Here is a 25699-nt window from a genome sequence, read left to right on the forward strand (position 1 = left end):
ACCCCATGTTACATTGCTTGACCGCCCAAAACGTCTTATTTTTAGCCCAACAGGGAGATGGCACGGTTTACTGGAAATTAGTCGATAATGAGACATACCTATGGTTCCTTTATAAATTGTTTGATACGTCCACAGTGCATCGTTAAGTCGCAAACTCTAATCTTTTCTATCGGACTTAACGGTCTTCTCCAAAATCAACTTGATTTCTCGATTTGACACCTCTACTTGACCGTTTGACTGAGGGTGATAAGCCATAGCAATTCATTGCACTACCCCGTATTTTTTCAAGAGTGTGTCAATTACCTTGTTACAAAAATGTGTGCCCTGATCGCTGATCAAAGCTCGCGGTGTGCCAAACCTGGAAAAAATAATTTTTTTTTAAAAGTCGACTATTATTTTGGTGTCAGACGACAAGTGGCTTTTGCTTCCACCCACTTTGACACATAGTCAACAATAAGTAAAATATAAACGTTACCGAATGATGAGACAAAGAGTCCCATAAAATCAATTCCTTATATATCGAATATTTCACAGACATATACAGGGGTTAGAGGCATTTCATTTTTTCAGCTCAAGTTTGCTACCCTTTGACACTTTTTCGCATATTTTACAAAACAAATATGCGTATCAAAAAATTTGTGGTCAATATAGTCCATATTCAGGTACTTTATGCGCAGTTCGTTTGAGGCCAAAATGTCCACCACATGCATAAGAATAACAAAAAGATAGAATCGATTTTACATCAGTTTCTACAACGCATCGTCGAATTTCCTGATCAGAACAGTATTTCCAAAGGTAGGGGTCGTCCCAAATGTAATATTGCGATTCGTGTTTGATCTTATCTTTTTCATATCATGATAGGTTAGAATAGACTATACCTGTGGCAAGGTAATTCACCATGTTTGCGTACCAAGGAAAAATCGTTTGAGCAGCAAGCAGACTTTCATCCAAAAAATCGTCTTTAAGTGGTGTGACATCCTTTGATATAGGAATTCGGCTCAAATGGTCAGCTACCAAATTTTCACGTCCTTTTTTATCCTTTATTTAGATATTGAACTCTTGCAAAAGTAGTATCCACCTTATAAGTCTCGGTTTTGCTTCCTTCTTCTTGATCAGATATTTAAGAATTGCATGATAAAAAAACCACAATCTTAGTTCCTAATAAATACGAACGAAAATTTCCTAAGGCAAAAACTATAGCTAGAAACTCTTTTTCAGTGGTCAAATAATTGTTTTGGGCAGCATCCAAAGTTTTAGAAGCATCAAGTAGCTTTTGAACCTCTTTTCTCACCACTTCCATCATATGCAGATTGAGACGCATTTGACCTCCCTTTTGGGAATAGCATTATCGACAACCTGAATTTTGTGCATGTAAGTCGAGGGGCTCAACCCCTTAATGTCGGCTATCGTCCATCCAATTACCTCTTTATAGTCCCTAAAAACTCGTACCAAGTTTTCCTCTTCTACCCTCGAGAGTTTACTCAATATTATTACTGGTAAGGTATTTTCTTTTGCCGAGAAAAGCATACTTCAAGTGGCCCAGAAGGGGTTTGAGTTCCAACTCTGGAGCCTATAGAACAAATGGTACAAGCTTAGTCTATGAGAAAGTTAATTCAAGAAATTTACCTGGGTTTCTCTATTATTGTGGTGCCTCCACATGAGCCACTGTTTCGTGAACAGAATCTTCAAAGGTTAGCCACTTCTCCAGTTTTTTAATGGCATCAAAGTCTAGACTCTTGCAAAAAATAGTTCGTAATTAATCCTTTTCATGATATTCTAAATGTAAGTCAGGTAAAAGATTGATTATATCAATATTAGAAACATTAGAAATCATGCTAGAGTAGTTCATGGCCTCATATACATTGAATTTCACCACTTCCCCATCGAACTCCATAGTGAGTATCCCACTTCGTACATCAATTTTTGTTTGTGTGATACTTAAAAATGACCTCCCGAGAAGTATGTCAGATGAATTGACCGAATTGTTATCCTCCATGTCAATAATGTAGAAGTCTGCAGGAAATATTAGCTCGTTTTCCTTTACAAGAATGTCCTCCAATACTCCCTCCGGATGCACCACAGATCTATCTGCAAGTTGAATAATCACACTTGTTTCTTTTAAAGGACCCGCATTAAGTAGTTTATAAATTAACAAAGGCATAACATTAATTGATGCACCTAAGTTACACATTGCTTTTTTAATGCCGACACTACCTATTTTACAAGATATGAAAAACATACTTTGGTCCTTACATTTGGGCGGTATTTTCCTTTGCAGAATGGCGGTGACATTTTCTCTGACGATTGCCTTTTCATTGCCCAGAAGTTTCCTTTTACTCGTGCATAAATCTTTTAGGAATTTTGTGTATTGTAAGATCTGCTTAATCATATCGAGAAGAGGTACGTTGATTTCCACCTTTTGATAGGTGTCAAGAATCTCCTTCTCGTCTCGCTCCTTCTTGCATTGGACAAGTCTTCCAAGAAACAAAGGTGGTACTGCAAATGATTTTTGTGGAGCTGACTCTACTGGACCGTCAATATCAAGTTTTTCCCTATCTTGACTAGAGTCATGGGTGCAACTCGTGTCAGGTATGGGCTCCAAAACCTTCCCACTCCTCAGTGTCATAGCGCTTACATTATGTCGAGGGTTTGGCTTAGTTTTGGATGACAACTTACCTTAGGACTCCAAACGGCTAACCTTGAGCGCAAGTTTGCTCACTTGCTTATCCAACTCCTGCAAATGCATGTCAGTTTTTTGTTGGAATTTCTCAGTACTATTGGCTAGCCTTTCCACTAAGGCTTTGAAGACGACTTTGGGGGTGATAACTATTGATTCTGAGACAGCCTTTGTTGGTATGGTTGACTGAACCGCGGATTCGACCCATAACTGAGATTTGGGTGATCTTTTCACCTCATATTATACGAGTTTGAGTAGGGGTCATACCACCTCTGGGGCAATCCTGGAAAGTTCCCGCAGCATTCGCTTGTTCTATCGAATCCTCATGAAAATCAGACAGGACTCTGTTGCATGGTCTGGCTTAGTGTAAATTCCGCACAACTGTGCTGGGCTCGTTTTATCTGTAAGTAAAGTTTGAACAACGTTAGTCAGCTTATCAATTTTATCTTCTAGAGATAGACAACTTAACCCATGAACCCATCTCGTGGGTTCTGTGGCCGGTCAAAATTGTTGAGAGTTAGCAGCCATGGTCGAAATCAACTCTCTTGCTCTTTGAGGCGTCATATTAACGAGTACCCATCCACTTGTAGCATCTATCATTTTCATTTCCATCGGGAGCAATCCCTCATAAAAATACTACAAGAGTGACTGTTCAGCCAGTCCATGTTGTGGGCAACTTGCACACAACTTTTTGTATCGCTCTCAATAATCGTAGAACTATTCAGCGTCCTTTTGATGGATGCCCACAATGTCTCTCTTTAGTTCAAATGCTCTGGCTGCAGGGAAGAACCTATCAAGAAAGAAACGAGAAATATCAGACCATGTGTTAACAGATCTCGGAGGTAAATAAAATAGCCATCCTCTAGCAGAGTCGGCTAATGAAAAAGGGAAAGCACGAAGTTTGATTTGGTCTTCCGTTACTCCTTGAGGCTTCATGCTTGTGTACACCATATGGAATTCTTTAAGGTAGGTGTGCGGATTTTCATTCTGTAATCCACGGAAAGTGGGTAGTAAATGGATCAAACCCAACTTTAAGTCGAACGGCATTCTTCCTGCCGGATAAGTTATACATAAGGTTTGTTGTTCATCCGGTGCTGCAGCGAGTCGGCGTATCATTTGTTCACCCATCTCGTTTGGTTCGTCAAATAAGAAAAATTCTTCAGTATATGATATAGTTTCGAATCTGGGATTTGGCCGTTTACCACGTCGAATGACTTCTTTCAGCAATTGTCGGGCCAATTTCTCAATTTTTGGTTCAAACTCTAAAGTTCCATGTTCTAATCTGGTCATAAAGAAAACAAACAAAAATTAGAAGAATATCTCCAATCCCGGGCAACGGTGCCAAAATTTGATGGGCGTCGAAACCACCAAAAATAATTCCTACAAAAACAACTCTAAATTGTAGTAAAGAGTGGTAGTAGGGTCGAGTCCACAGGGATTGGATATCGTAATCAACTTCTGTGTTCACTTATAAATAGAATATTCATCGCATCAAACGTCGTGTCAAGAGTCATGCCCACGACTCCAAACGTACCTCCAACAAAAATAAACAATTAAAATGAGGGAGTTTAAGAATGCTTAAGAAGGTAAAATAATCTAATCAACTTAAATAAACGATTGAATACTATTGAAAATAAATGTAAACTGGAAATAAATTCAAACTTGTGTAAACAGATAAAATAAGTCTTAGCCTTAGACTCTGTAAATTTCGTATCAAGTATAGAACCTTGAAAATTAATCTTCTCCTCCAAACGATAAGCTGATTATAGCAGTTAAGAACGTCCTAACCACCAATTCCTCCTCTGGTAGCTGGTTCCAGTACGACCAACAAACCAACCCTTACCGATTATCTAACCGAGATCACGTGTTCCCGATTCAAGATTCTGACAGCCTTGCGTTCTGAAAAACCTAACTCAAATTAACAGCCTCAATCGCGTGGGTCATTTAAACCCGATCACTTCTTCCTTGATTTGTTCTCGAAAATTCGAATACAGCATGGCTAACTCGAATCTCCAACTGTAAGCAAACACGACTCCAACCCAACGTGCACTTTAACTTGAAACCGAATTTAACTTTAAGGGATGATTGGTCTATCTTGATATTTAGAAAAAAATGAATACCGATTGGACGGATTTTTACCACTAATTCGTATCTCATGATTCTCGACCGGGAAGAACACCGACCCAAGGTTAAGATGAAATTTAGTGAAGCATGAAATTATTCGTGCTTTGTATGTTATGAAATGTAGGTTAAGGATAATGGAAGAAATTGGGGAATGGAAAGACTTGAAAGGCAATTAGCCCAATTTATAAAAGCAAGCAAAATGCCAATGAAAATAGCATTGGCTCACATCAATTCTAAAGAAAAAGAAAGAACAATTCTATTCCAAATTGGAGTAGGAATACAAAATTAATAGATGATTTCCTAAGAACATAAAGCCCCTATTTATATACATGGGGTTTACTAAATTTAGCCTAAACTAATTTAATATAAATAAAAAATAAAATAAAATAAAATATTCCTATTTTTGGCTTTTACAAAGTCAAAATATTTTATGTGTCCTTGGCTTCCTCCACCTTTTTTATTTGGGCCCCATTTCAATGATTGTCTTTCAAATTGGACCTTTTTATCTTGTTTTTGACTAATTGCATCCCTGACAAGATTAAATCATAAAAGCACTTAATTAGCAGGGTTCAGTTCAAAAATAAACCAAATTAAACACAAAAAATATGCAAATTAACATGTTTATCAATTTTGTTTGTGATCTATGCACATAAATTACTTGCATACTCTTGTAATAATACATTATTCATATGTGTGTGAACTCATGAATTTATGCGAACCTTGTTTAAACATGATAATCTTTTGCATAATTTTCCTTGTTCATGAAGCATGTTATTTAGTGAAGCTATGATGTATGAGCTATTTAGGTGTTAAGCGAATTGTTAATGTATGCAATCTGTTGAATCCTGCAAACTTATGTTTTTGTGTGAGCCTATATTAATTTGCAAACTTATATTTATGTGTTGGTTTGTGATCTCTTGTGATGATAAGGTATGCGAGCTATGTTTAATTGTGATGCGAAGCTTTTAAATGTGATGCGAACATATAAATATTTCTAAGTGTTTTGAATTACTGTTTTGCCTAGTAGTGAACTCTTGACTTATTTTGCATATGAACCCTTGTGTTGTATGAATGTATAGTCTTCTATTGCTTTGTTGAAGATTAAAACTAAGTTCACGTGCTATGTATAAGTGGTTTGTTTGAGGTTAAATTGGGAGTTAACAGAGAGTCATTTTGGTGGCTAATGTGGCACGCTGAATATGGGTCAGATCTTTCCAACCGAGTTTAGGGTGTTACAGATACCAACTTGTAACACGACATACTCGGATCCTTCTAAAGGATCGATCCTGTAGGAGGATCCAAGTATGTTGTGTCATTACTTAGAAATTATTACCTTAAACTATTTTAGGTGTAAATTTTATAAAACCATAGTTTAGATTATGGCTAATACAGTAAAAGAAGTAAATTACCAACCAATCGGCGGACAAGACGCAATAATATAATACACTTTAAAACCCTTGAAACTTTACTGTAACTGTGATATCCCGAATTAGGGCCTAATCGGAATAATGGTTTCGGGACCACAAAATTCGAGATAGAAATAATTATTTTATGATTATTTTGAGGTCTATGATATGATTGCATGATTGTATGAAAATTTCGTGAAGAAATTCTATGCATAAAGTTCTTAATTTGAAGTTAGAGACTAAATTGAATAAGTTACAAAACTTGCATTCTAGAAGTTTCTAGTATGAAATTGCTTTGAAATATTAATTAAGAGGTCTTAAATAGCAATTTGACCAATTTCTAAGTTTATGGACAAAAATTGGACATGGATGGAATTTTTGAAAGTTTAGTAAGGAAGGGCATTTTGGTCATTTGGATATTAAATGAAATAAAATGGGAAAAATAACACAAAAATGATCATCTTCTCCATAAGTTGCTGCCGAATTTTTCTCTCCACCATAGCTAGGGTTTCAACACTTTTAAGCCTTGATTGTAAGTGATTTCTATCTCTATTTTTAATGTTCTTTACATTTTCGAAATCCTCGTAACTCGGTTTACCTATTTCTACCAATATTTTGAGCTAGGGTTTATATTTAAAAATTTACCCATGGATGATACGTATGAATTATGATGTTTTATGGTGGAATATGAAGTTTGAGATTGTGTTAAACAACTTTTGCTAAGTGATTTTTTGTAAAAACGAGTAAAATTACATAATCGGTAAAAATACTTAATGTTTATAACTACATGTTAGAGTGAGAATTTGATGTTTCCATAGAAGGGAAAAATGATCATCATATCATAAAACATAATAATTTTGGAAAAAAAAATTTAATTTTTGAGCTTTAGGGAAAAAGTGTAAATATGCAAAAGTTTAGGGGTAAAATCGTAATTTTTCCAAAGTTAGAGTTAAGGACTATTTTGATAAATGTGAGTATTAAATCAGCTAAATGTGTTATTTTAGACCAAGAAAGACATGGAATCGACCTTAATCGGGGAAAGGAAAAGATTGTGGACTAAATTGCAAAATTTTTTTATTTTGTACCGAGGTAAGTTCATATGTAAATATTGTAATATAACCGCTATTTTAAATCATTTAATGCTATTTATACGGTATTATGATTGTTACCATGCAATTCAATGTTTTGTGGTCATTGTTGGATAACATGCAAAAATTTTATGAATTATGTGAAAAATGTGAAAGACTACCGAAGTATCGTCATTGGTATTCCAAGGAGAATGGTAAAGGAGTATGAACGAAGAAAGTCCCGTTGAACCTTAGGAATAGATTAGGATATTTGGGCATCCGAACTCGTTGAGTTGAGTCCGAGTTCACTTATGGATGCGAACACCCGAACTCGTTGAGTTGAGTCCGAGTTTGTGAGATGTAACTAGGCATTCGAACTCGTTGAGTTGAGTCCGAGTTCACTTATGGATGCGAAAGCTCGAGCTCATTGAGTTGAGTCTGAGTTCGCTTATGGGCGGGTTACATGGTAGCTTAGCTACATATGTGGCACTTATGTGCAAACTTTCCATGTATCTGAGTTATATTCCGATGTGTTCAACAGGTAAAATTCTAGTGAAATGGAAGAATACTCAAGATGCAAGTGACGTATTGGTAAGTGTTGTGGAATGGGCACTTTGGACAGGTATGTACTTAACTCTCGGGTTGAGACTTGATACGACAACAATAATATGGTAAGATGATGAATGATGTATAGAAATGTGATATATGTTTTGGTGATATTATGCTAATGTTGGTTGGTATAATTGCTTTGTTAAGTTATTTGTTATTTGCATGTGGACTTACTAAGCATCTATGCTTACTCCCTCTTTTTTATTCTTTGTAGTTTTGACAAGTCAATTTGGAGATCGGGACGATCGGAGGCACGCTCACACTATCACTAGACAATCGCGGTATAATGACTTGTAATTTCTAGAAATATGGCATGTATAGCTTTCCAATCATTTTGTGTGAATAATCTTATGATATGGCCTATGGATGGAATGAAAATGTTTGAGAATGATTAGCTATTGGAATGGCTAATCTGGTTTATATAGGATAACATGTATGCTTTATGTCTTAACTAAACCATGAAAATCCTTGAAAAGGTAAAATTGGTCACAAAACAGAATCAGACAGCAGTAGTGACGTGAATTTGAAAAATCACAAAAAATAGTAGAAATAGAATTAAATGATTAATAGTAGAAATAGAATTAAATGATTAATAGTAGAAATAGAATTATGAGTCTATTTTCATATGGAAGAAATGAAACAGGTAAATGAGTTATATTTTGTGAGATATTTAAGTTTTGGTGAAACAGGGTTAGAGCGATCTCTGAATCCCCTATTCCGAATTTAAAAATTCACCATAAATTGTAAAAAAAAAATTAGGAGTTGTACCTTACATTTGTGAAATCCTTATTGAGTCTAGTTTTATGAAAAATAAACAGCATAGTCATTGAAACTCTGTACATGGAGATATCTGATTCGTAATACACAGGGGTCAGAGTAGCCGAACCCTGAAACAGAGGAGAATTTAACTAATAAACTGTACTAATTGGCCTAACCAAAAATTCTAGAAAAAAATTAGTAAGTAGATATATAAGTCTAATTTTAGGGAAAATTTATAGAATCGAATTTTGAGTTTTATAACTCGAGATATGGATTTTTTAGCGACTGTGACGCAGTTAGCCAGCTTGTCTGGAAATTCTAAAATAAATTGTTTGAGCTGTTTAATTAATGAATTAAGTCTGTTAACACCTCGTGCTCGACTCCAACGACGGTCTCGAGTACGGGGGCATTACAGTAACTTCATTAAAAATGTAGTTTATCAATCATAAGTCTTATATACGAATTCTTTTTCAAAAATAAACATCTGGACATCATCCCCTCATGTCATGTATAGTATAAAATAATAGAAGTCTCACAACAGTTGGGGTCCTTTGGCGTAGTCAAACGGAATTTACTTTTCTTCACAAGCAAGCTTGAAAAGGTAAGGTAACTAAGTAAGTTCAAAAAAACTTAGTGAGTTTCAGAAGAAAACATATCAATAGTTAATAATACGTCAAGCAATTTTTTTCAAAAATTCAAAAACAATTAAACAAATTCGCCAGATGGTAAGTACCATACCCAAACAGTCTATACACTAATTTACTTTTTATTTGGCATATATAATACGCACATATGACCATAGAGACAAACCTTCTTCATGTCAACCACATATCTAAATTCTTAGTCAGATTCATATCATACATTCCATACATATTTCTTTGGTTTGTATCCTTTTGTCGTGTTTTGCCAATCTGGTTTGCAATATACTTTTGCCCTATTAGAGGCTACACAACCATTTTCATGTATCGCAATATACTAGTTCAATGTACATTCCATCAAAGACAATACCATCAATATACTTCCTTAACATCATTTCCATGATTCAGTCAATATCATTATTGTCAAAAGTAGAAGGTAATGGCTTAAGTATGAAGAATGGTTTTTACACTTTAACACAAACCTTACATACTTAGATCGGCAAATCTGAACAACCATTTTTCATATACGCACATTTCACTTTTTTAGAGTATAAGTACTTACCTTACACGAATTATAAAATAAGAGTACTATACACATGAAAGTAAGAAGAAACTCACCAGAAATACAGTAAAGTCTACAAAGCAGGATCTTTGGCTTTGTCACTTGGTCTTGCAATGGCAGGTTGAGCTAAAATGTGGATAATTACACTTATCAGATCATTACTCTATTGAATCCAAACATGTATGCAAGAAATACTAACACAACCCAAAATTAGGGTTCATCAGTACTTACCAGAGAGCTAACACAAAGGTGGGAGTTGGTTGAATATAGCGAATCCAAACTCAGTAAGGTTTCTAGAAGAAGATGAATGGAAAGAAAACACAAAAGTTTATTGGTGAAGACACTGATATCTTTATATACTTAAGCACAGAGACAATGTTTGGTGGAAGGATTAGATTATTCCACAGCACTCTTGATTTTCGTGAATAAGTGCACTTATTATAATTTAAGTTTTATCAATTATAGTATCTGAGTTCCACTCAAACCGGTTCTCACTTAACTAACTAAATAATCTTATAAAGATAATAAACAAATCTATAAAACTACAGATTTGACGTTTTCGCCAAAACATTTGGGGTGGCGTATACTCAATAGAAGAATTCGCCAAACCACAGATTTTTCCAACCGGTGCATACACAGAATCTAATACTTAACCATAACTAATACTTTACTTACTCAAAACTACACTTAGTACAATAAACAGTAACCATACATAAAGACTTTGTCGGGAGGTTGTTATAGATTATCACAAGAAACCTGTGTTTTCTACTATTGAAGGGGATGATGAGCTAGATAACTCAATGATGAGACTGTTAGATCGTGCATTCTATCAAAGCCAAGTGGTTTAAAGAGAATGAGAAGAACTTAGTGAAGTGTTTTTTACGTTATGGTCTGCATAGGATGCGAGACTATTTAGAGCAATTTAAGTTGTCCGCAATCAATAAAGAATATGTAGCGGAGCTAAAGGGCGAGGCTTTAAATTTTGGGTTAATCATACTTAATGTGAAAGCGAAAATGGATTGCAAGTAGAAATAGTTGATGTATGTGGACATCAATATCGTAGGACAAGGAAATAGTGGTCTTTGTTGATACAAGGGTATTGAACTTGTTCATATTGGAGAAATCTGTGGGTAAACTTGATCTCTCGGTTAGCAAATCTATTAAGAAAATTAAGTCGGTAAATTCCAATGAGATCTCAATTGTGGGAGTAACACAAGGAGTTGAGTTATAGATATTATAATATAAGGGCAATGGAGACTGCGAGGTAATTTACATGGATAATTACGATTTCATGCTTAGCTTGAATTTTCTTGACAAGATTAATGCTTTGTTTATTCCTTTTATTGTTCACATTTGTATTCTGGAATCAAATTACGTCGACAATCTAGCTAGCCTAGGATGTTAATGACGAAAATAACATTGACTTGATAGATGAGAAGCCTATTGAGAATAGAGAAAAATGAGGTGTTGAGGTTGTGAAGAGTAAAAATAGCGAGAAGAAGAAAGAAATAAGTTTTGGAGGCTATTGAAAATGAGCCTGTAAGGGCATTAGGGCTTTATATTCATCACAATGTTAAAACTTGTTGTTGGAAAAAATCCAGTTTGAAAACGACTTTCTTGCACAGTGAAAAAATAAAATTTTGAAAATTGACCTAGTTTGTGATATTTATAACAATAACCCTAGATCGAATTTGCACCTGTGTTTTTGAATAGATAGATCCTTGTTGTTCCCTGCTTTCAATCAAATGATCTTCTTTTCTATTCTCGTACCACAAATTGGTTCGAGTGTGGGCTCGAACAAATCAAATCAAATACAAAACCAAAAATAATTTTTTTTATCTTTTAGGGTGAAAACAAAAATATTTTCTCAAATAAAAACCGACAGAATCATTATTTTGGAAAAATATATTTATTTCTTATTGAATAAAAGTTTTTATTTTTTGGTAAAATCTGAAAGTTGTGTTAATAGCCCTAACGGTACCGTCTATTTATAGGGAGAGAAGGCATAATCCTAGTTGAAATAGAATAATACAAATAATTCAAATAATATTAATTTTATAGAAAAAATCTCCAACTCCTTATCATTTAAGGAGAGGGGTGGCAACCCTAGATAAGAATATTAGGGTTTGTCGTCTCATGCATATCATAAAAGGGAACCTGTATTAGGTGTAATTATATGTGCTTCTGAGACTTTAACCCAACACTTTATAATTTATTTCAACTCAGTTCATTTTTTTTCTATTTCCAAGTTAATATTTATTTACTTGTTTAATTAATTTAAATTAATTTCTTAATTAAATAATTTTCACAATCCAATTCTAATTCTATTAAAACCATTGCAATTTTACCATTAAGAATCTATGAGAAAATATATTTAATTTTCTACATTTAACGAATTTTACAATAACCAATTAATTTAAATCTATTTTCAAACTTTAATTAATTAATTAATAATTCAAAAAACCATAAATTAATTTTAAGGTCATTTCCTACTTAGCGAGAAAATCATATTCTATTTCGAATGTAACTTATTTCTCTAACGTTATTATTTTCATCTATTTCTATTCATTTGATTCATAATACAATTCATTTCTGGTCTTAACGTGCTAGTTGGGGGGACCAATTGGACATGTGCAATTATGACTTAAATGATTTATAATTAAATTTTAGTTTTTCGCCTATTAATTATAAACTAATTTAGTCATGAAGTCATTCCACTATAGTATCATGACTAAGCTCTCATAATGACATACCGTTATGAAAGCTACTCGATCTGTACTCGTCCAATTATCTTATCATTAGTGTGTTATTCTCAAAGGATATCCTTAATCTCTTTAAGATAATATTCGTTCTCCTAATATGATCTTATTTTATCTCACGGTAATCATTACATCTTTTCTTTATTGAAAGTTAATTACTATCACAACTTCTTAATTAAATTGTGATTTGGTGTCTGACACATTAAAAAAAATTGGGCATCCTTAATCTCTTTAGGATAATATTCAAGGGAATAAATTATATTAGGATAATCTTAAAATATATGGTTTTTAGGCATCAATAATATAATGTCACATGATCAACTTTTACATAAAAATATTTAAATGTAAAAGTCTTATTATACACTTGTCCATATTTAATAATTTTTCTAATTTAATTTAACTGTAATTAAATTACTTAACAAATTAAAAATTTTAATAAATAAATAAATAAACATATTTTTTTATAATTTTAAATTATTTTATTTTATTTTAGTTAATTTTCTTTTATTTCTTCGCTTTCAAATTGTGTTTTATTTTTATGCAGTCAATTTTTTTAATTCTTTTAATTTCTTGGCAAGAATCTTTTCTTTTTCTTTTTAATTTTAATATAATTTATATATTTCCATTTTTTAATTTTTAATCAAAATTCAGAATTGGATAAAACCACCTAGAGGTGAGCATGGGCCGGGTCGGGTTCGACTAAAAGTTAGGCCCATTTGCTAGGCCCGGCCCAGCCCTGCCCGAAAAATGAGTCTAAATTTTTGCCCAAGCCCAATCCAAATAAAAATGCTAAAACCTAGGCCTGACTCGCCCGCCCATGTTAATTTTTATATTATTTTTTACATAATTTTAAAATATATAGATATATCAAAAATACTAAAAACATCAAAATAAATATTTCCTAACAAATTAAAAATAAATTTTAAAAAATGTGTATCCTTAAATAACACTAAGATAGATACAACTTAACAAGTAAATGTCTCTAAAATAATAACAAAATTAACAAATGTCTTTAAAATAATAACAAAATTAACAATAAATTAAGTTTTATACAATATCAAAACAATAATAATAAAATAATAGCAACATAATAGTAAAATGGTAGCAAAATAGGGAGAAAATAACAAGAAAATAATATTAAAAAAATTAGATTTTTTGTCCTTTAGTGAATTCGGGCCAGGCCGGACCAAAAATGTCTTACCCGAGGCCTGGTCTATTTTTTAAACGGGCCTTATTTTTTTATCCAAGCCCTTTTTTTTGGGCCTATATTTTTGCCCAAACCCTCCCACATTTCCAACGGGCCTTCGGGCTGGGCCGAGTGGCTCGACCCATGCTCAGCTCTAAAACCACTGATGGTGATTATATTTTTTCAAATTTCAAGTTTTTACTAGATTTTTTTTCTAGATTTTTAATGGTTGATTTTAGTTTTTTTTCCAATTTTGTTTATGATATTTTATTTTATTTTTTTGTTTTTTTAAAAGGTAAATTCATTAATTTATTTAATGAATAGAACCATACAATTCAGAGAGAAAATAATAGGAAACACTCGTCGTAGATGGTGAATGACAAGCTCTATCAATACGAAAAATATTTTAGCCTCAGCATCAATAGAAAATTATGATACGTTGACAATTGGCTTTGTCACAAGTCAAGCATGACATATCCGGAGTGGTTGCAAGCACTTAATATGATAAAGAAATCAACCGCGAACGGTCCAAAGCGACGAGTAAAAATCGATAAAAAATCAAGCATTTACCAAATTAGAGAGGACGACAACAAAATCATTCCTAAAACCACTTGTAAAACTAAGATTACATGCATAAGTAAGACTAAAAAACGTGCTACAAAAATAGACAAAAACTTTTAAAACTGAAAATTTATTAAACAATGGAAAAACAAACAAAAAAATAAAACTTAAGACAACACGGGTCCAAATTGACACGTGAAATCATTTATTATTTTGAAATACTCTCAAAACAGAAACAAATTAAGAAGATGATAAAGAGCCACTCACTTTCCAAGAAAAACTACTGGTGGCCGATAGAGTTTTAGCGAATGATAGGCACCGTCATCTATCCATTACAACTTGTGAAGATAACAAAGATACTCACAAAATAGAACTGCAAACTGAAAAAAAAGAAGACATGTATGGTGAATGAGAAGAATAAAGAAATAAAGGGATGATGGGAGAGGAAAAAGACAGGCAATAGCTAGCCCGGAGGCTAACATTGCCGATGAGCAAAATAAAATATATGAAGCTTGTTTTTTTAATTTTTTAATTATTGATTTAAGAATTTTCAAAATTTATTTATTTTTATTATGTTTTTTTTGCATATAATTTTAACATTTCCTCCCAAAATTTTAATTATTTTAATTAAATTCAAATTAAATTAGAGATAATATTACTTAATTGTGTAGAGAATAATGATTATATATCTTTAAATACCTATGATTTGATATTATTTTATTAATACTTAAAAATTTTATATTTTAGAAATATTTTAATATTTTAATATAAAAAATTCGTTTATTAAAAATTTGAAAAGTGATTTAAGAAAATATGTTAATATAATCCCTATCCAAAATTTCAATTTTCAAATTTTCAATCTCGCTAACCGTTACTCTTTATCTCCTTTTTATTTAAAATTTATAACCGTTGCTTTTTGAATCCTTTTTTTAGCTTGTTTAAAAATATTTTCATTATATTTTTTCAGTAAATTAAAAATTAAATATTTTAAGCATTTAGAAACATGAATTGACGAATTCATTGGTTCATAATGTAATATAATCATAGAATATTACATTGTTATAAAATAAAGAGAGATGAGGATAATAAAGAATAAAAAAAATATGAAAGCAATAAAGAATGTACTTTATTGATTAAAAAGGATGGTTACAATGCTTCATTAGAACCTCTATTTATAGGCATAAGAAGGATAAAAGAAGTAAAGATCTAATTCTAATAATCATTAGAATTTAAAATATACTAAAACTTTATCTTGATCATGATGGACATTCACTTAATAAGATATTCATAACACTCCCCCATGGATGTCCATTGGTAGATAATGTGCCTCATTAAAACCTTATTAGGAAAAACCCTGTGGGATAAAAACCTAACGAGGGAAAAATAGTACACAATTTATAATACGCATAATATGTTGCCTCATTAAAAACCTTACCAGGAAAATCCAATAGGACAAAACCTCGGTTAAGGGAAAAATAATACAACGCATATTTACTCCTCCTCATGAAAACATCACATACTTTCTCATATTCTATGTATTCAATCTTAAATACTAGTTTTTCAAATGACTATTTAAATGTATTTGCTAAACATTTATATTACCATTCTTTTAAAAGTCATGAGTGAGGGAAATTTGGGAAAATATATTTTGATCTCTTTAGGAGATTCAACAATAATCATAACAAACTTTAATCATGATTCTTATATAAAAACACAAATCGGTATTTTGGATCATTTTATAGTTCTCCTTCAACTACTCAAATTTACCACACATGTTTAAATTATTTCAATTCATATAAATGAATAATTTACCGAGAATTTCAATATTCTTCTAGCATTCTAAATCATTCAAGGATTTTAATATAAACTTTACTATATAGTGATTTATAAAGGTTGTAACAACAACGATTAGACACAAGTTAAATCTTTTATGAATTGTCAATTTAATAATATATCTAAAGGTTATTGCATTCACCACAAAAGAATATTATATCTTTTCATAATCAATACCAATACTTAGCGAAAAACTTTATATTTTTATTCCGCTTTTGCAAAACTACTTCATTTGCATCCTCATTGGCTTTATACCTTTAGATATTTAGATTACTGGTCCAAAAACTCCACGAATTTAATTGTACTTGAGTTGCGTCTTTCTATTTTGATCAATTTATTCCATATCTATATTTCTCAATAGATTTGTTCAGGATCCTCATTTTATTTCATTATTTCAATAATAATATTGCATGCAAAATCATTGTCAACCAGTTTTATTATTCAGTTCCACATTTTCTCGAATTGACATAACTTATCGAGATATCTTATTTTCATTATTTTAAAATTCAGTTTCAGGTAATTGAATCTCTTCTAGAGTTTTACTTATTAGTTATGTCTTAGGCCTCTTCTGGAGAACCTGCCTCCATTGTATGACCATCTAGAATAATTTTCATCATTGGAACCAATTAATCTATTATTTATTCTAACTGATTGTCCTACTGGGACTTTGACTCAAATTAAAATATTAAATGGTATATAACACTTGGTTATTCTCATAGGTTGTAAATACATCTAACAGTTAACTTGTAATGAGTTATCCTTATTGAACTTCTGGTTCAATTACTCTCCCCCTAACTCATTACAAGTTATTGTTTCTCTCTCCCTAATGTTGGGAAAACTGACAACTCATGTCACAATTAAATCTCAAATTAATTGCTCAAAAATATTATAAGGAGACTTATATAAATATACATTCCCAATCTCTTTTTATGACCTGTGCGTTGTGGGGGAGCAGTTGGAACATATACTGCACATCCAAAAATTGTAAGATGGAAATATTTGGCTCTTGACCAAAAATCAATTGTAATGGGGAGTATTTATAATTTATTGGCTTGATGCGTACAACATGTAAATCAATACAAGCATGAATCTCATGCTGAAATAGAAAGTTTTGTTCTCATAAGTAATGACTTAGCTATTTGTTGGAGGCATTTGATAAACAACTCAGCTAAATCATTTTGTGTGTGAATATGAGCTATAGGATGTTCAATTTTTATCCCAATTGACAAGCAATAGTTGTTTTAATTGCATAATTTAAAATTAATCATTTAAACAAGCAATCTCGCAAACGACAGGTTTCGAGTTGATAACGCATGTGATTATTTTGTAGATGCATCTACCAAAATCATATAATATCAAAACTATCCACATGGTGGATGAATGGGCCCAAATTTTTTTTAGTAATGCAAGACATTAAATCTAAACTTTAGCTAGTGAATTTCTAATAATCAATTTTCATTGAGAATAAGCAAAAAATAAGAATTTTTTAAATTAAAGAATATTCTGGTTCTTTAATTCTTTAATGAATGTCCATATGAATTCTCAATTAATTTTGGCATCCTATACGATCCAGGATGGTCTAACTGGTCACACCAAGTAGTAAACGCATTTGTATTAGTAAACTTTTGGTTTACTTTAACACGTGTTTCAATTGTACTAAATTGTAACAAATTGATAATTTTATTATCATTCCTTTTAATTTGTATCCACATATAAGTACTATTGCGACATTTACTACTGAAAATGTCTAAATCAATGTGAAGTATATAATGCCACCAAGTCAATAAATATAATTTTCAAATAATTATATGCAGTATTCACTTAAGGGAATATGCCAAAATCTTCAAATGCCAAAAAATCTATTAATAGCAAACTTTGAGAGTGAATCTTATTTTCCATGTATGTAACAGGTACCTAACCAATGACTTTTCATACATAAGTTTTCTCTCTTGTAAGTTCTCATCAGTAATATTTTACTACGTAATTTTAATTGAGAACTTATTCTGAATACTGTAGAGTTATACTTACAGTTTTTTAAAAAAACTTGCAACTTTAGGTGCATCCAACCATAATAAGCTTTAGATAAAATTATCATATTCTATTGCTCATGAGTAGATCTTTTACAATCAAATATTTTGCTTTCAACCTTTTAATAGGGTTGATAACAAAAGAAGATCACAAAGATTATCACTATCAATTCAATTTAATAACAAGAGTAATCAATAACTCAATCCTCCCTTTTTCATCCTTTCAAAATAGATATTTATAGCAATAGTGATTCATATGAAATATAATATTTTCCTCATTCAAAATCTCAATATAAGATCCTTTATAAATATCTCTTAAGACCAATGGATTAACCATCACAAGATATTAATATATTAGCTCTTCTAGAGCTTTCGACTAATTTTGTACTATCAAATATTGAAATAATATTTATTTGTTTTAGTACCAAATAAGATAAATACTTTCTATCTATAATGATAGAATTTATTATTACATTCTCATATCCTTCCTCAAAGAATACTAACAAAAACAAAATATTATATGTGGCCAATAATATTTCATATCACATTGATAACATAAGTTATCTTTACCCTTTGAAGAGTTATCTTGAGAACTCTTATTGTTCTCTCATTTATTACTATGTTCCCACTTTTAGTAGTCCATGAGTATATCTTTTATTTTCTTTATGTTTACATTCACTTCAAGGAATGCAACAAATATAGTAGGACGAACTTATAAATATCCCAATAGATTCTTTATTTCATAATTACCATCGTAAACATGCGTAAAATTTCAAATCAAAATCGATCTATTCATGATTATTTTCCAACTATAATAAACATAATATAATAAATAAAACATAGTAAAATATATCTGAAGATCTTTAACATCATTGTCATCACCATGATCTATTATGAGATTGAATCTTTCAACATCGTTACCATGGATGAGAAGTAGTGATTATAAACCTCTTCTCGATTTCATATAGGTAACAGTATCAAATCTTTCACCATCCTTAAGAACAAAAAGTAAAATAAGTTAATCAAAATAATGATAACGTATAATGAAAGAAGAATGAAAAATAATAGTCAGATGTGAAAATTAAATAAAATAAACTTCCTGCAAAAACTTTGCATCTTGTCATCAAAGATATTGAAAATCATGAAGGATAAATTTGATCGTTGATAAAAGGAACTATCACTTTGAATAAGATCGTGCTGAACATGTTATAAAATAAAAAGAGATAGGGAGAATAAAGAATAAAGAAAATATGAAAACAATAGAGAATGTACTTTATTGATCAAAAGGGATGGTTACAGTGCTTCATTAGAGTCTCTATTTATAGGCATAAGAAGTATAAAAGAAGTAAAGATCTAATTCTAATAACTATTAGAATTTAAAGTATACCAAAACTTTATCTTGATCATGATGGACATCCACTTAATAAGATATTCATAACAGAAATGAGAATCGTTGATTTTTTTAATTTAAGAAATTTATTAATAAAAGATGAAGATTTTTGCAGATCAAGATCATTTTCCTCTTGAATTTCTCTTCTTGAAAGCTTAATTATAAATCGATAAACAAAACAATTTACTCACAAATATGCACCAAAATTCAGTTCCCCATCATTAAATATAAACAAGTCTTCCTATATATAAACATAATGGCATGTTAAGATACAGTCGATGTGAATATCTAATTCTTTGTATAAATCTTCTCGACATCAAATTCTTTGAAGATCAAATCTCTCATTTATGAGAATTTTAATCACATTGAATGTATTGATACAATCTTTATTCGACTTGATTATTACATGACATGTCTTCAGTAATAAGCTACTAAAAGTCGTCAAAGATAAACATTTAAAAACTCCAAATGGTTTAAAATCCCTAATTTTTTCTTTCTCCATGTCGTATTTGCCCAGCAATTGTGTCAGCCTTTGAGCTGGTTATTGCACGCCTTTTTCTCCTTTCCACCATCCCTTTCTTTCTTTTTTTCTTCTCATTCACTCCATATGTCTTTTTCATTTTCAGTTTGTAGATTTATTTTATGGATATCTTTATAGTTTCACAAATTGTGATGGACAAATGGCATGCCTATCGTTCGTTAAAACTCTACCGGCCACCAATAAATTTTCTTGGAAAGTGGGTGGCTCTTCACCAGCTTCTTAATATGTTTCTATTTTGAGAGTATTTTAGAATAATAAATAATTTGATGAGTCGATTTGGACCTGTGTTATTTTAAGTTTTATTTTTTTTGTTTGTTTTTCCATTGTTTAAGAGTTTTCAATTTTAGAAGTTTTTGTCAGATCTCATAGCACCTTTTTTTAGTCTTGATTATATATGTAATCTTAGTTTTACAAGTAATTTTAGGTAATTATCAGATTACCTATTAATAAAAAAAATAGTGAGCATTGAAATCAAATATTTGAAAATTATCTAATATTTTTTATTTGGTAAATAAAAATTTTAATAAAATATTAATGATACAATTAATAAAAAAATTTGGTAAATATTAATGTGTGTAAAATATGTTTTACCTTGTTTTAAATTTTTTAATTTACCAAAATTTAAAGAAAACCATGATAATCTTTATGTATTTGATTTTGATATTAACTTTTTTTTGACATAATGATTTATTTGTCTCTCCAGTTTTATAAAAAAAATTATTTTAAACCTTAATTTAAAATTTCACCTCTTTTAGTATTTTATTTTGTATTATTTGTAAAATTACTCAAAAAATGAATGGAAAAATTATTGTTTTTGAACTTTGTTGAAGTGGAAAATGTGTGGATGCCATGTCAACAATTAATGTCATTTTAGCAAAATTAACAAACATTAACTTTTCATTTATTTTTCATTAAAAAATTATAAAAATATTTTTTATTTTTTAAAATTAATTGCTGACATGGCATATATGTGGATGCCATTTCAGCAAAATTAACAAACATTAATTTTTCATTTATTTTGGAGTAATTTGACAAACAACAAGTTTAAAGTGCTAAAAAAGATGAAAAATTAAATTGAATGCTAAAATGATTTTTTTATAAAGTTTAAAAACCAAATAAGTGATTATATCTTTTTAATTTACTAAAATTTAAAACAATGACAATTTTAAAATTTTAAGGGTGAGATAAAATAATGAAAAAAAGAGTAAAATGCCCCACTTTCTCTTTTTAACTATTTTAAAAATAATTTAGTTAAATAAAAAATTTACAAATTCCTAAATGGAAATTTGGTGTTGGCACATTAAAAAACCAAATTTAGGTTAAAAAATATAATTCTAATCAATAAAAAGGTTGGTGTAGTATTTTAGTAAATAATTTTTTATATTATTTTAATCAAAAAGCTTATTTTTTATTATTAATTAAATAAAAAAAATTTATTTAAGAGAATAATTTATATTAGGATAATTTTAAAATATATAAATTTTAATCCTCAATAATATAATGTTACAATTAGAGGTACTCATGGGCTGGGTCGAGTTAGGTTCAGTCGGGTTTAAGTATAATATTAATATACTTTATGCTTGTCCAAGCTTGACCCAGAATATAAGCTTAAAATTTTGTCTAAACTTGCCTATATTTGTAAAAAATTAAATCAAGCTCATTTTAGGCCCACCCATATTATTTTTAATTTTTAAAAAATATTTATATTATATTATTTTAATATTTTAGATATTTTTTATTTATTGAATTTTTTTATATAACATTTTTTTAATGTTTACATTATAATATTATTATATATTTAGTATATGTTTATTTTTAACGTGTTCTAAATTATATAATATAAAATATTATAAACTTAAAAATAGGTCGGGTCGAGTTCGAGCCTTGAACGTCAAGCTCGAACTTGACCCATATTTTAAATGGCCCTAATTTTTTTTACCCAAGCCCATATTTTAGGCCAAATATTTTTATCTATATTCTCCTAAATTTCAGACATTCGGGCCTGGTCGAATAGCTCAACCCATGAACTTAAGCTAATATTAACTTTAAAAATGTAAAAATTTTATTATACAACCCATATTTAATATCTTCTCTAATTTAATTTAATTTTAATTAAATTACATAAGCTATTAATTTTTTTTGAGGAAATGAAAAATCATACCATCTTAATCCACTAGGCCATCATACCATCCCTATTCAAAATTGAAAACTTTTAAATTTTTAAACCCGCATATCTAGTCGTTTCCCACCCAATTTCTTAGAAAAAGAACTCCCCCTTGTTCTTTTCTTCTTGATTTATAGCAGTTTCTAAGCCCCACCCAGTTTCTTCTTTACCCCCTAAACCTCTTCAGCAATTTCCCTTTGTTAACCAAAATGAGACTGCATTTCAGTTCACATTGGTCAAGCTGGTAACGCTTGTTGGGAGCTCTACTGTCTTGAACATGATATTCAGGTCTTTTTGTGCTCTTTTTACCATATAAACTCAATATTTTCTTCTTTTTCTTCGCTGGGTATGTAATCTTCTTTCTTTATTTTTGGGTGACAGAACAGTCGGAGGTGGAGACCATGCTTTCAACACCTTTTTCAGTGAAACCGGCGCCGGGAAACATCCCCTTCGTTCTAAATTTTTGGATCTTGAACCGACCGTAGTTGATGAAGTTAGAAGCGGGTCTTATCGTCAATTATTCCAACCTGAACACTTTATTAGTGCCAAAGAAGATGCTGCAAATAACTTTGCCAGAGGCCACTTCACAAGTAACCAATAAGTGTTCGAAAAGTTGGGTCTTTTTCTTCTAAATTAACCATTTTGGTGTTTCGTTCTTGGATTATTGCTTCTTGAAAGGCTTTCAGTGGATTATGGTAAGAACTAAAAACTGGGTTTCACTGTTTACCCTTCCCACAGGTTTCCACATCTTTTGTAGAGCCTTACAAGCGTTCATGACAAAACCCATAAGGTAGTGCAGAAGACTTTAAAGTTTGCCAGCAAAACAAGGAGAAACACTTGAGTCCCCCATTTATGTTTCCATCTATATAATACCCTTTACAAAAAGCTCACTCAGTTTCTTCTTTACCCCCTAAACCTCTTCAGCAATTTCCCCTTGTTAACCAAATGAGAGTGCATTTCAATTCACATTGAAGCTGGTATCCAAATATGTTTGTTTGCGAAACGACTGATCGGATTCTTTTGCTGCAGAGAAAACAAAAACCTCAGTCACTGCTCGTTATGCAAGTGTTGACACACACCTTGGAATTGGTAAGTTGTGTTATTTTGCGACTCAACTAGTAGCAGAAAATCATATATCACAGATGAAATTTTACTTGTTACTTTTTCTTAATACATTCTTCTATTTTAACGGCAGAGCAAAACGGTAGAGATGATTTGGAATCCCTTGGTTATGTGCTTCTGTATTTCCTGAGAGGAAGGTTCTGTATATGATCACCCCATGCTCATTTCATTCATGGTTTTATATTGTTTCTTGTTGCTGAATCTTTTTTCTTAGTTTCCCTTCGCATTGATTTTGAATTTGATTCAGTTTGCACAATTTCTTTGCTTCAGCCTTCCCTGGCACGGGCTAAAAGCTGGCAGGAAATAATATGTTTACTTGCCCCGTCCATCGATTGAGAAATTTAATTTTTATGATATCGCTCATGCTTCGTTGTTTAATAGGTGCTCTGTAAGTGATATCCATCTGAATTTGTCTTGTATTTTAACTACTGTCGATCTTTGCGGTTTGAAGAGGCTTTTCCGAGACTTGTTTGTAAGTGAAAATACGAGATTTCATTTTTTTAGCTTTTTTCTTGAAAAGATTTCATTTTTCTACTTCTTTTGATGATTCGTCATCATAAACCTTAATCATGTGCTCGGGGATTTGTCCCATTCATAAAAATAGAACACATTTTATAGCTAACAGTTATTTTTCGAAGAGTACTCACAGTGAGAGGATTGTTCAATTGCTATCAGTGGTGTTCCCAGTCTGCAGTTTATGTTTTTCGGCCTCTTTGAAATGAAGTATAATGGTGAACTTTACATGTTCGAACGTGTCATTTTAGGTGTGATTGTGAAGAAAATGAAAATTTCCTATTCCTAATCATTATAACCGTAATGGGCACAAAATCATACTTTTTGTTTTTCACTAACAATCTATCATGCTAATCATTTGTAGCATTATCTGTTTTAATCTTAAATCATAAATTGATATTTAAATTGTATAATTTTTTTATATTTTAGTATCTAAATTTTTTTTTCAAAAGTGGTATTTCAATTTTTTCTTTCTCAAATTGGTAACTCCATTAGTCAAACTATTAAATCTATTTTTTTTAAAAAAAAGGTTTAACCCATAAATTAGTACCTAATCTATATCATTTTTTTTCAAGTTGGTGCCTAAATTTTTTTGTCACAAGTGATACCTAAACTATTGTCCCTACTCATTTTACACCAAAATGTAATATCAGTTAAAAAATTCCAGCTAATAATAGACTCTCATGTCATATAAACTTTTAAAAATAATTATTTTATTTTATTTTATTTTATTTTATTTTATTTTATTTTATCTTAATTTTCTCTCTCTTTATTTTTTCCCTTTTTTTTCTTAATTCTTCCTTTATAATATATAGCAATGTTAGGTATACTTGAAATTCATCCTCCCAAGATAAAGATGTTGGCAATTAATTCTATTTTCAAACTTCACTGCATGTTTACTCAACTTGACGGGATAAAAAAAGTTCTTTCATTGATTAAAACCAATGTTTTTAGAATTAGATCAGATTGGTTAATCAGACTAGTTCGGTTGGGAATTGATTAAGAGTTGAACCGATTGACTTGCAAATCGATACAAATCAATACAAGTCAGGTGAATTCATCTTATATATTTTAAATATTTTTTATTTTTTAAATTTTTAAATTTTTTTAATAATTTATTTGATCGAACTAAATAAACTAATTAAATTGAAAACTTGCAGTCTAATTTGTTCAATCATTGGTCTAGTTCTGAAATCTTTAATTGACTAACGGTTGAATTAACAGAGGTACTAACTTGAGAAAAAAAATAGTTTAGGTACTACTTAAGAAAAAAAATAATGAAGTACCAAAATGAGAAGAAAAAAAGAAGAAGGCATAGATTAGTTACCAAGTTGTAGGTTAAGTTTTTCTTTTTTATATATATAAAATAGATTTAACAGTTTAACTAACTTTCAAATACCAATTTGAAAAAAAAAAGTACCAATATAAAAAAATATAATGTAAATACCAATTGATAAATTATTTTGCTGTCAATATTATTTTGATTTAATAAACTATATTATATAATACCTATTAATTATCGAATAATTATTCGATTATGATGAATCAAACATGCTGATTTCCTTTTCCAAATCTTCCAATCACTCGATCTCTACTTTCTCCGACTTTATCTTTACATTATTTTATTTTATTCATTGATTTTTATTTTATTTTTTATTTTTGGTAATGCTAATGTTTACATCCATATTTAAAAAATTTAAATTAATTTCAGAAGGAATTTTAGAAACTTGAGCTTCTAAGTTCAAGTCTGAGCAGCTAATA

The 25699-nt window shown here is 30.6% G+C and overlaps 2 protein-coding genes across 10 annotated transcripts; one reads left to right on the top strand and one right to left on the bottom strand.

Moving 5' to 3' along the window:
* Positions 1-1756: 1756 nt before the first annotated feature.
* LOC107956102 (uncharacterized) lies at positions 1757-2626 on the bottom strand. The gene is made up of 2 exons (XM_016891849.1): positions 2242-2626; positions 1757-2088 (listed from the first exon to the last, which is right to left on the bottom strand). The coding sequence occupies exons 1-2, from the start codon at positions 2624-2626 to the stop codon at positions 1757-1759; spliced, it is 717 nt and encodes a 238-aa protein (XP_016747338.1).
* Positions 2627-22333: 19707 nt separating this feature from the next.
* Positions 22334-24047, top strand: LOC107889421 (casein kinase I homolog 1). 9 transcript variants are annotated; one of them, XR_005904996.1, is made up of 6 exons: positions 22361-22591; positions 22685-22915; positions 23042-23093; positions 23333-23392; positions 23499-23562; positions 23696-24047. XR_005904996.1 is itself a non-coding variant. In XM_041081646.1 (5 exons), exons 2-5 carry the CDS (start codon positions 22792-22794, stop codon positions 23730-23732), a joined length of 285 nt encoding a protein of 94 aa, XP_040937580.1. In that variant the 5' UTR covers positions 22361-22591; positions 22685-22791; the 3' UTR covers positions 23733-24047. The 9 variants fall into 9 exon arrangements, 2 of the variants coding, with proteins under 2 accessions (XP_040937580.1, XP_040937581.1); XR_005904997.1 differs by having other exon boundaries at positions 22362-22591; positions 22690-22915; XR_005904998.1 differs by lacking the exon at positions 23042-23093 and having other exon boundaries at positions 22334-22591; positions 22690-22998.
* The last annotated feature ends 1652 nt before the right edge of the window (positions 24048-25699 follow it).

Source organism: Gossypium hirsutum, chromosome A11 (assembly GCF_007990345.1).
Source record: "Gossypium hirsutum isolate 1008001.06 chromosome A11, Gossypium_hirsutum_v2.1, whole genome shotgun sequence".
NCBI lineage: Eukaryota > Viridiplantae > Streptophyta > Magnoliopsida > Malvales > Malvaceae > Gossypium > Gossypium hirsutum.

Excerpts from the sequence above, each read along its gene's own strand:
- LOC107956102 (XM_016891849.1), bottom strand. The coding sequence starts at position 2,626 with ATGACACTGAGGAGTGGGAAGGTTTTGGAGCCCATACCTGACACGAGT. Across the intron at positions 2,089-2,241 it reads GCCCAAATGTAAGGACCAAA|ATAGATCTGTGGTGCATCCG; the intron begins GTATGTTTTTCA and ends TTCAACTTGCAG.
- LOC107889421 (XM_041081646.1), top strand. The coding sequence starts at position 22,792 with ATGAAGTTAGAAGCGGGTCTTATCGTCAATTATTCCAACCTGAACACT. Across the intron at positions 22,916-23,332 it reads AACCAATAAGTGTTCGAAAA|AGAAAACAAAAACCTCAGTC; the intron begins GTTGGGTCTTTT and ends CTTTTGCTGCAG. Across the intron at positions 23,563-23,695 it reads CTGTATTTCCTGAGAGGAAG|CCTTCCCTGGCACGGGCTAA; the intron begins GTTCTGTATATG and ends TCTTTGCTTCAG.